The following is a 12,843-nucleotide window of genomic DNA, read 5'->3' on the forward strand; positions in this document are numbered from 1 at the left end:
AAATTTCCTTCTTGTCCCTTACTGGTTGGGTCCATCTCTACTCCACCCTCCTGATCTGGCCCAGACCTGGGCCTCAGAAGAATCATTTTTTTGTCACTACATATTAGCTTTGTCTGTTCTAGAACTTCTTAAAAACAGAATCACAGAGTATATTCTCTTTGTATTGGCTCTTTTTATTCAATGTAAAACATTGTTCTGCAACATTTATCCATATTGTTGCATGTATCGTTCCCTTTAATCCTGAATAGTACGCTGTTTTAGGAATATAATGCAATTGTTTATTCATTTACCTGCTGACAGACATCTGAGCTATTATGATAGATATTATGAATAATTCTGCTATGAAAACTTGTGTACAATGTTCTCTTGGACATATATTTTCATTTTTCTTGAGTGGAGCTGTTGGAACTGTTGGATCAGAAAGTATATGTTTAATTTTAAAAGAAACTGGTAAACTCTTGTCTAAAGTGATTTCTACCATTTTACACTCCTACTAATAATGTATGAGAGTTACATTTGCTCCATAGCCTTTTTACTACTTTGTTAATCTTTTTAGTACTGTCAACCTTTTTAATTTATCCAATCTAGGGAATGTGAAGCAGTATCTCACTGTTATTTTCATTTTCCTGATGAGTAACAATATTGTGTATCTTTTCATGTGCTTATTAGCCATTCCTACATCTTTTGTGAAATAGTTAACTGAAATTTGCAACTAAAGGTGCTTTCCTGAACTTCAGGTAGTAAGCCTATTCCCCTCAAGTGAATAAACTACAATCTTGGAATGAAAAATTAAACACAGTGGGGACATTTTTTGTGTAAGTTGCTTTACTCTGTGTATGTCTGGTTTGCTTAGTCTGTTTTCCCCATGAAAGCAAACACAGTGCTTATTTCACTAATGAATATCACAAGCACATAGAACTGTGCTTACCCAAAGCATGAATTCAATTAATATGTTATGTATGCATGCACATACATGTACATCTACACACACATATAAACATATATTAATTTTTTGACCCACAGATCTAAGAAAACTAATTCTTGAGCCTTTGGTTTGAAGAATTCTCAAATTATTAACATATCTTTCTGTTCCACTCCACATCCACTGTACCTGAGATAGTCCTACTGTTCTACTTTAGTAAATCAGGCAAATTTAATTTTTTAAATAATTAAAATTACAACTAATTATAAAACATAATTTGAAAGTTAACAATGAAATACATTACATAAAAAGAAAATTTTAAAAGCAAAACTAAATCCAATAAAAGAAAAGAAAGCTGGGCTCTATTTCTTTAATCCTTTAAAATTCAAATCACACAATGCTCCAATGAAATCTTCATTAACTGAACCAACCCATGCCCACGAAATATCTCATATGCAACTGCTAAAACCTCAATAAACATATTCATCTTCTTGCAAAAAAGATATTTCTTTATAATATGCACATGCAGTATATACTATTTTGAAGCAGATTTGTACTTTAGTCCTTGTTCTACTACTTACTGGCTGGCTGTCCTTTGTCTGGTCATCGACCTCCAACTTAAAAAATAATACTTGCCTTGTCTACCCCACAGAAGTGTTATAAAAGTCAAACAAGGTAGTATAAAGGTATTTTACAAGATATACAGTGCTATAATACAGATTTTAAAAATTACTCTACATCCCATAATACTGTTGTACAACTTCAGAGCAATAGTAGAAAATAAAAATTATTGCCTAACTGAAAATCCTGTCCAGAATTCTACAAAAAGAATGTATGGTATGAACATTACAGTACATCATATTATGAGCCCTTATATAGTTGGTTAGGATTTCCTTAGTTTGTTCATACAGTTTATATATTTATGCAGTCCCTATTTTGTGAGAGGTATTGTGAGGAGCATAAAGACATAAGCACAGTACAGAGCCTTAGCTTCTCTACATTTACTAAAGAAGACTTCTCCTTGGGTATTTAACCAATATTTAAAGTATTCTGGGAAGAAATGACATTAACTTCATATACTGACCTTAGATTACTATCATTACAAAAAGATGCATGAGTGATCTGTCTTTAACATACCAGTATTTATCTTCTTATAACTTCTGCCTTTACTTGAATCAGAAGTCCTTTTAAGCACTAAGCATCTATTCCATACTTTGTCTTTACATATGAGATACAAATCATATTTTTAAAAATTTTATTTATTTTTATTTTTTATTTTTGTGACACGGAGTCTTGCTCTGTAATCCAGGCTGCAGTGCAGTGGCATGATCTTGGCTTACAACCTCCACCTCCACCTCCCAGGTTCAAGTAAACAAATCATATTTTTAAGCACAGATTCTCAACATGTATCTTAGCATGCTACTGCCATAACTAGGGCGTGAATTAAGTATTAAAGATAGCTTACCCCAAATATTACTATAATATAAATCTCTAAATGAAAAAGAACATATTAACAACTATACTTGGATGGGATTCTGGGAGCTAATCCATCCGTCTTTCCCCTTTCCTCCAAATTCCATCTCCTATTAACACACCAGCTCTCCTAAGCTAAGCAGCTGCTGAGGTTGGGGAAGGGCGTACATGGAGAAAGCTAGAACCTCTGCAATGTTTTCTTCCTTGGGAGGAACTAGCAGCCATACGAAAAGAAAAAGCTGAATGAAAGGCTGAATCCTTTCTATTCCTGAGGCAGATAGATACAAGACCAGGGAACAAAGAGACTTCTACCAAGAGCCCTGCCAGATATTGATACCTTTGATACTGAGAAAGTAGGAATATGAAATACAAATGCTAAATAAGTATCTTTGAAATAGAGGGAAACAATAAAGGCTCTTGATGAGTAAAATGGGTAGTATTTTTTAATAACCTGATAATGAGTTTCAGGAAAAGGGAAGGTCAACGTTATGGAATGAAAACACAGAAGTACCATATTTAAAAGGATAAAAAAAAGTGGTGGGGGGGATCCAGTAACTTCATCAAACTAGCAAATGATTTAGTATCATTTCTAATTAAAAACTCAAGAAGGAAATCACTTAGATCTGATAAAGACTAGGTTATAATTCTAACTGATGAAACACGTATCAATTAATACCAGAAAACAAACACAGAAAAGTCTACTAGAACCATCATTATTCAGTACAGTCTTGGTAATGCAATACTATAAGAGCAATGCAATAAAGTAAGAAAAAAAAAAGTTTGTAAAAACACAGTAGGATGAGATTTTTCTTTGTTTTTCCAATGCCATAAATAACTAGAAATGGAAACAAAATAAAGAAAAACAAAAAAAAAAATGGTCTATTTGAAGAAAATCTTAAAATCTATGCAGAACATAAAACAAAATCTGAATAAAAAGAAATATCATGCTCTTGTCTGGGAAGACTTTATACTATAAGAAAGTGAATTATACCAAAATTTAAATCAAAATTTAATGTATTTCCACCTCTAATCAGACAGGACACTATGGGGAACTGAATAAGTGATTTTAAAAGTCATGGAAAATTAATGACTGAGAATAACCATGAAAAGTATGAAAAAAGGAGAAGGAATGAATTGCTCCAACAGATATCAGAATGCTAAAATTAAATAAAATATTACTGGCATATGAAAATACATATACTGATGGAATGAATAAAGAATCCAGAATTAGATTCCAGTAGTCAAACTACTTTACTATAAAGCAGGGGTGGCATATTCGTCCAGCGGGAAAAGGACAGCTTAGATCACGAGTCAGTAAACTATGGCCCACTGGCCAAATTGTGGCCTCTGCCTATTTTTGCAAATAAAGTTTTACTGGGACAAATCCAAGCCTATCATTTGCAAATTGTCTATAAATATTTTCATGTTACAGAATCACACAGTTTCAACAGAGACCATCTTGTCTACAAAGCTGAAAATATCTACTATCTGGCCCTTGAAGAAAGTTTGCCAACCCTTAGTTTATATAATAAATGATCATCTGTCTCGTAGACACCTATCTCACACAATACATTGTGGGAAAGAACCTTTTTTTGTTGAGATGGGATCTTGCTCTGTTGACCAAGTTGGAGTGTAGTGGCATGATCACGGCTCACTGCAGCCTCAACCTCCCAGGTTCAAGTAATGCTCCCACCACAGAATCCTGAATAGCTGGGACTACAGGTGTGTGCCACCATGCCTGGCTAAGGGGCCTTTTTAACAAAGAAAGAAATCTACATACTTCTAAGAAAAAGAAGGGTATATTTGATATATAAAGATTTATTTTTACATAAAGATACCATAAAAATCAAGATGAATTATAGTGACGATATTTTGCAACGTGTTTGACAGTAAAAACGTAATATATATAAAAATTATTTTATAAAACAAAAAGATAACAAGAAGAAAAAACAGGCAAAACAAAATAGAACACAATTTATAGAAAACCAAGTCCAAATGGTCAACAAAGATAAACAGATTTGTAAACTTACTAAGTGTGAGATAATTATTAGTTGAAGTAAAAATCTCTCTCTATACCCACAATATTACTAAAAATCAGAGTTATAGTGCCCTATTGCTGGTGGAGATGTAAGGGGAGAAGCATGCTCTCATATACTGTTGGTGAAAATTTAACATATTTTTGAAAAGTAAGCTGGCAATTGTTTTTTAAATCTCTACCTTTTGATGTAAAAATTCATTCTTGGGTATCTATTCCATGCCTAAAAAAAAATACATATATAATGCTGTTTACTGTAGTACTGTTTATAACGATAAAAACTAGAAAAAAAAAACTTGATAGTGAACACTGAACACATTACAGTGCATCTACAGACTAAACATAATGCAGCCATTAAAAAAGAATAAATTAGGCTGGGTGCAGTGGCTCATGCCTGTAATCCCAGCACTTTGGGAGGCCAAAGCAGGCAGATCACTTGAGGCCAGGAGTTTGAGACCAGCCTGGCCAACATGGCAAAACCCTGGTTCTACTAAAAATACAAAAATTAGTCGGGCATACTGGTGGGCACCTGTAGTCTGAACAACTCAGGAGGCTGAGGCAGGAGAATCACTTGAACCCGGGAGGCAGAGGTTGCAGTGAGCCAAGATCATGCTACTGCACTCCAGCCCAGGTGACAGAACGAGACTCTGTCTCAAAAAAAAAGAACAAATTAAACCCTACAACTCATCAACAAAAATACCCAAACCCAATTCAAAAATGGGCAAAGGACTTGAATAGACATTTCTCCAAGGATGATAAACAAGCACATGAAAAGATGCTGAGCACTATTCATTAGTGATTACACCCCACATGCATTAGGATAGCTAGTATGAAAAACAGAAAATAATAAATATTGGCAAAAATGTGAAAAACTGAAACTCTTGTGCACTGTTGGTGGGGATGTAAAGTGGTACAGCTACTATGGAAAACAGTATGGCCGTTCCTCAAGAAAATAAAAATAAAATTATCTTATAATAGGAATATCCACTTCTGGGTAAATACCCCAAAGAACTGAAAACAGGGTGTACACCCATTTCAACATTTACATGTCAACTCAACCCACGATGCCCAGATATCTGTTTAAATATTCTTCTGGATGCATATATATATATATATATGTTTTTTGGCTGAGGTTAACATTTAAATTGGTGGATTCTGAGTAAAGCAGATTACCCTCCACAATGTAGGTGAGCCTCATCTATTCAGCTGAAGGTCTTACAGAAAGAGACTTACCTCCCTTGAGCAAGAAATTCAGCCAACAGACTGCCTTTGGACTCAACTGCAACTCTTCCTTGAGTTGACAGCCCAATCGATCATCCTGGCTTGGTGAGTCCAGGGTCTGATGGGGTAGGCTGTAGACTCAAGGAAGAGCTGCCAAAACCAGGTAAGCCAATTCATTAAAATAAATCTCTCTCTAGACAACACACACCACCACCACCACCACGATGGTTCTGTTTCTCTGGAGAATGCTAATATACCTCTGTTCAAGGCAGCAATATTCACAATAGCCCAAAGGTGGAGGCAACTCCAGCAGATGAATGGATAAGCAAAATGTGGTATGTATATACAATGGAATATTATTAAGCCTTTAAAAAGAGGAAATTACACACATACACACACACATACACACACACATATATATTTATAGAAGACAGGGTTTCACCATGTTGTCCAGGCTGGTCTCGAACTCGTGGGCTCAAGCAAACCACCTGCCTCAGTCTTCCAAAGTGCTGAGATTACACGTGCGAGCCACCACACCCAGCCAAAAAAAGGACATTCTGACATATAATACAATATAGATAAATAATGAGGACATCATGCTATGTGAAATAAGCCTGTCACAAAAAGGCAATTAGTGTATGATTCCTCTTGTATGAGGTACCTATGGAAGTCAAATCCATAAAGTAGAATGGGGAAACAGAGAGTTGTTTAACGGGTATAGAGTTTGTTTTGCAAGAAGAAAAGGGTTTTGGAGAATGAATGTACAACAATGTGAACATAATTAACACTACTGAAATGGTTAAGATTATAAATTTTATGTTATATTTATTTTACCATGATTAAAAACTAAAACAAAACATTATTAAGGAAAAATACTATAAATAACAACAACAACAAAAAAAAACACCTTAAGCAACTTATATTCAGCTGGGAAACAGAGTATGTATATTCTATTATGCTAGAGATATATCTGCAGTTCAAAATGTATTATAAATTATGTTGTGTATCTTTTTGAAATGACTGAAAAACTAAATTAAAAGCAGTAATATTCAGTTCACTAACCAGCAAGTCCTTCTTTCATGGTTCCTGACTTTTTTGTAAGATGTTATTGCAAGATACCTACTAAAATGGAAAACAACTGAAAAGGCAGAACATAATTTCTTACCAACATCGCTAAAACCCTGGAGGGGAGGAATCCTAACAAACATGGCCATAATTTGCCACCTATTTCTATTGTCCTCACTTTTCAAAATCCATAAATCAACATTTCTGGAAACAAAACAGAGTCTAAAATTTGGCTCCTTCTTCAGTTTACAAGGTACCAAGTTAATCCCTGACATCCTAGTTTCCATTTTCAAAACTGTACTTTTTCTCCCCCTAAACTGGTAAGTATCTAGATTCTTAAATATTTTTAGCACATGACATAGAAGCTAAATAGATTTGCTTAACCAAAATAGCTAGTAAACCTCCCAACAGAATTAAAATATTAATGGCGCTTTAATGATACAAATGAACAACTTTACACTGAAATAATCTATGGGAAAGGAAGCAGAATTCTGGGGATTATGAAGTAAACAAAACGAAGTTCAAATTCTAGTTTATTTTACTTTTCTATAACTAATGAACAACTTCTTCCAAAGACAAGTGGGAAATACAAAAACTAGCCGGGCATGGCACATGCCTGTAGTCCCAGTTACTTGGAAGGCTGAAGTGGGTGGATCGCTTGAGCCAGGAAGGCAGAGGCTGTAGTGAGCTGAGATCACATCATTGCACTCAAGCCTGGGTGACAGAGCAAGACCCTCTCTGGAAAAAAATAAAATTAAAAAAAAAAAACATAGGCTGGGCGCAGTAGCTCACGCTTGTAATTCCAGCACTTTGGGAGGGTGAGGCAGGTGGCTCACCTGAGCTCAGGAGTTCGAGACCAGCTGGGCAACATGGTGAAACCCCATCTCTACTAAAAATACAAAAATTAGCCGGGTATGGTGGTGGACGCTTGTAATCCTAGCTACTCGGGAGGCTGAGGCAGGAGAATCACTTGAACCTGGGAGGTGGAGGTTTCAGTGAGCCAAGACTGCACCATTGCACTCCAGCCTGGGCAACAGAGCAAGATTCCATCTCAAAATAAATAAATAAATAAATAAATAAATAAATAAATAAATAAAAATATATAAAAAATAAAGACAAGTAGGAACCATGCTTTTTTTCTTTCTTTTTTTCTTTTATTTTTTTTAGATAGGGTATCTTTCTGTTGCCCAGGCTGGAGTGCAGTGGCGTGATCAAGGCTCACTGCAACCTTGACCTCTCAAACACAAGTGATTCTCCCACCTCAGCCTCTCAAGTGGCTGGGACTACAGGTGCATACCATTCCATCCGGCTCATTAAAAAAATTTTTTTTCGGCCGGGCGCGGTGGCTCAAGCCTGTAATCCCAGCACTTTGGGAGGCCGAGATGGGTGGATCACAAGGTCAGGAGATCAAGACCATCCTGGCTAACAGGTTGAAACCCCGTCTCTACTAAAAAAAATACAAAAAACTAGCCAGACAACGTGGCGGGTGCCTGTAGTCCCAGCTACTCGGGAGGCTGAGGCAGGAGAATGGCGTGAACCCGGGAGGCAGAGCTTGCAGTGAGCTGAGATCTGGCCACTGCACTCCAGCCTGGGCGACAGAGCCAGACTCCATCCCCAAAAAAAAAAAAAAAAAAATTGTTTTTCTAGAGTTGGGGCCTCACTGTGTTGTATCCAGGCTGGTCTCATTTTAACTTTACAGGAAAACAAGATTGTTTATCAGCTTCTCGTTTGTTTAAAACTAAAAATAACATTGCTAGGTTGTTTCTATGAAGATTCTCTAAATTTATTTATAACCTTAAGAATAACATGTAGAACAAAGTAGGAGACTGAATGATCTTTGTTGAATAAATATGAATGGATACTCAGATAATTCAAAATCTCTTAGGATCTCCCATTCTTTATAGGATACAGAGAAAACTCGTTAATATGGTCTTTTACCTTTGCAGCCTTATCCCAACTCTGTGCTCAAGACAAACAGGTTGTCCTCATACTTACAACGTCCCCTTTGCCTACAAAGCTCTTCTCATGACTCTTTGCCTACCTTAAGTTCATCTTTCCTATCTGTCAAATCTCTGGGGATGCAACATTTCCTCAAGGCAGCCTTCTCTCCTCCCAAACTAGAACAAATTCTTCCTGGGGCATTAGGCTTTTATTGCACTGTATGTCTCTTCTTCACAGCAATCACAGTTCCAATGTTATATTTGTATTCTTAGTTGATTTGTTTCTTTCCACCTTTAGACTATAACCTTTCTAAGGGGTGATACATAATATCGATCATCAGTTGTATCCCTTGTGCACAGCATAGGGCATGGCAGGCAAATACGTGTGTAAATAAACTTGCTGAATGAATCAATGAGACACACTTTTCATACCCAAAGTATAAAGGCAGGATAACATTTATCAATCTATTGCTTCTTGAAAAACAGATATGATGTGCCCAATTTTTATTTTACATCTCAAATACCAATGCCTAAGGACTTCACAGTCATTTAACAAATATTTTTAACAAATGCCTTCATTAATCACCACCTGTTTACAAGTGCTAAATAACATTTTGGTTACATTCTGTAACATCTTCTGCCGTTAATGTCAGCTCTAGAATACTGGCTAATATGAAGCACCTGGACTTCAGGAACACAAACCTGAAACTCACACACCAAACTAAACTGTTATGTAAATGACAGAAATGACACATTTTGGTCTGCAACATCTCTAGATGGCTTTTGGACCAATTTAACTTTTACCACTAAAATTCTGTCACCTGACTATAGTCATTTTGAGCTCATGATAAATGAATTACAGATGAAAACATACAGTTTGATGACAATCTTTACAAAAGTCAATCTTCAAAGAATACCACCAGTCACAGGTATTCTAGGCTCCTATCAACTTATTTGGTCCAGGCAGACTTCACTTTTTGTGATAATTATGTTCTGAAAATTCTATAAACTTAATTATTATAAATAAGTCATACTTTGCACATAAATCAGGCCTGGGTCTGGATTCTAGTTCTTCCATTTTTCATTTATTCACTGAGGCAAGAGACTTAAAATTCCTGAGCCTCCGTTTTCTCATATGTAAAATCAGTTAATGATTCCTATATCCTAAGATGGTTTTGAGGCTTCAACAACATAAAACGGGCCTCACTCAAGCATGCTCAGTACTCTGTCTCTCTCTTCTCTGGTTATACAGAAATTCTATTAGGATTCTGGAAAGTAAAATAAATATTTCAGTAAAAATCAGCCCTTTATTTATTAGTAAATCTGGATTTTCAGATTTTCCTTAAATTTACTTAGTAACTTAAGAGCTCAAATATTATAGAGATTTGTATCTAGTATGTTAAAGAACTGAAAGGTGGAAATTGATCAAAATGCTGCACAAATAAAAGCTACATGTAACAAACAGACTATCACAACCATACAAACTAATCAGACATAAAGAAGTCAGCAACAGAAATCTGATGTTGCCTTTAGATGACACAATTAGGCAAACAAAAAGTAGAGTTCCATCCTCCTTCGGTCAAGGCCATGGTTGAAGACTGAATACCAAATAGGGAAATACGAAAAGCCAAGAAATGGCAAATTAGCAAAAACTAGGACTCCTTAATTTTTGTATTCATTTCATATCTCATTTCTAAAACTTTAATTAAAGTCAAATAAACACCAAAATGGAACTGGGATAAAGCCAAAAGGAAAGTTATGTAGGTCAAATGAGAACCTATATTGTCCTTAGGCTCTTTGTCACTTTCTGTTTAAGGAAAAACTGCCCAAGTGCCTTGACACATTAAAGATCAAGCAGGAGGTTCTGCCCTAAGAGAGTACCCATCTGGCAGCCAGGTTTCGTCAAGCAAATTTTGAGAATACTCTACCTTCCTACCTTCTATCTAATTATAGCACTTTATAAAAACCATTCTCTCTTTCTCTGTCTCTCTCTCTCTCACACACACACACTCTTCCTCTCTCCCTCTCTCTCTGAAACTTATCTGTATTATAATAACACAACACTAGGTATGGACTTATCTGACAATTTTCCCCTAAAACAGAATAAATTCAAAATGGAAAAACTTTCCTCTGTACACCTGCATTATATTCTGACAATAATAATTCCTAAATTAAGTATAATACACTTTCCCTATAGGAGTTTAAAGAGGTTACAGTAAAGAATCTCTTGTATAAATATATGTGCCAGAACTTGACCCAAATAAGTGCTGAGAGGTATAAATCTCAAAAGTTTCGGGACTCTTTGAGAAATGTCTTCAGAGTCTGTGATATATTTTATTCAACTAAATTGTACAAGTAAGATATTTTGCTAGGCTGTGGGAATGCCTTATGGCATGTTACTGTGGAGCTCGTGGTAAAATACAAAGAATATAAATAATTAAAATAAAATTGACAAATTATAAATGATTCAATAAATTAGAAATTCAAATGCCGAGCACTTTTCTAGACGCTGGACACAAAGCATGAACCTAACAATTTAACCCCGCCTTCATGAAAAATATGGACTACTTGAAAATTATACCTGCAACACTAAATAAATATTCTTCATTCTTCCAGTATATTGAGATGTTTATTTGCAATCAGACAATCTGTTTTCCTCTTTGAACCCATAGTTACGTGATGGCTTTATAAAAGATTTTAAAATAACTATAGAAGTAACTATTAGTAAAGATTGTGGGATACTGAAAATGGCTACAAAGAAAGTTATGAAAAACCTCTGAATTTGAATGGAAGTCCTACTAGATTAGAGTCTATGTCTGTGACATTATGCTTCTAATTCTTGTTCTTAAATGCTTTTCTCATGATAGTATGAAACTTACTTCCTGGAATGCCACTGATTAAAAAATTTAATATTTACTAAATGCCAATATTTATGCCAGCACTTTTAAAGTACAGAAACATGGAGTTTCTTTACCTTATGCAAATATGCTGTGAGAAAGACTTCAGAGCCTATTGCCTACTTTGTGGTACAACACTGAAGATTCATCATCCAAAACAAACAGACAGTAAATTCTTGTGATTTGCAGTAGTTCTGTTTTATAAGGGTACCACAAACATTGAAATCATCGCTCCTGGGGGAATACGTTTCCATGAGCCCTTGGTCACAAGATGTTCATCAACTGATCAATACATAACCTTGTTCTATGTGTGCTTCTGTTTAAAAAGAGCACTTCAGTGCTACATTTGGAGTCTGTTTTAAACAGCAAAATCACTAACAAAAAGCACAAAAATGTAAAGCATGGCACTATATACACTGCGAAAAGAAGGCTTGTTTATGACAGCTGAGACAAGTAGCATCTCGCTTTGATCAACCTCAGCTGGGAAATGAGCATCAGGTGAATCAATTGTTCACCACTCTGAATGACCATAAAAGTGCTCCAAGTACTGACTTTGGGGTTACACATAAATTTTAGCAAGTATGTGAATCTGCCAATATGAAATCTACAAATAACGAGCACCAACTGCATATGAGTCAAATATTTCAGTGCAGTATCTGACTTGATTGCCACTGAAAGACACAGTTTGGAAAACCCCTAATAAATACGGTTTAGTTACTATGCAGACAAAGAGTTCTGGACTAGAGTGCTTCAAGTAAGATGTCTGAGGCTTTCATAAACGGATGTTTTTTAAAATGTTATTTCCTACCTGATATATTCTAAATGGGATATAACGAAATCCATTTTCTTCTGCAGGATATTCCATGAGTTTCCGATTGATGGCCCAAAACTGGTCAAATCTGTCTGTAATGATATAAATTATTTGTTATTAAAAATGAACAACATTATAATGGAATACCTCACATGAAGAGGTGAAAGTTTTAAATATCCCTCTAGAAGTTGCTGAAAGGACATCATTTATATTTTTTTCTTATTTTTATTAAACTTATCTTTCTATAACTAAACATAAAGCAAATATAAAATTAATTTTTTTCTACATTATGGCATCCTCTCCCTAGATATTCACATAGCCATTTTTTTCTTATAAGAAAAACCATAAACATATAAACACACGACTACTTGTGTTATCAAGGCAAAAATCACACCAGGTAGAAGATAGATGTCTTGACTCTCCTGGTACTACTTCTAATTGCTGAGCTACAAAGGTACAGCTTCAAGTAACCTAAATGT

General features: G+C 35.4%; 1 protein-coding gene across 4 annotated transcripts in view; it reads right to left on the reverse strand.

The window, feature by feature from the left end:
- The window catches only part of ATG5 (autophagy related 5), a 137,609-nt gene that overhangs the window by 53,120 nt on the left and 71,646 nt on the right, over positions 1-12,843 (reverse strand). For all 4 annotated transcript variants that reach the window (XM_033234736.1, XM_033234734.1, XM_033234735.1 and 1 more), the window contains one exon: positions 12,362-12,456. In XM_033234736.1, the coding sequence (XP_033090627.1) occupies positions 12,362-12,456 (95 nt within the window). The remainder of the gene's footprint in view (positions 1-12,361; positions 12,457-12,843) is intronic.

Source organism: Trachypithecus francoisi, unplaced genomic scaffold (genome assembly GCF_009764315.1).
Source record: "Trachypithecus francoisi isolate TF-2019V2 unplaced genomic scaffold, Tfra_2.0 Lachesis_group15, whole genome shotgun sequence".
NCBI classification, from domain to species: Eukaryota; Metazoa; Chordata; class Mammalia; order Primates; family Cercopithecidae; genus Trachypithecus; species Trachypithecus francoisi.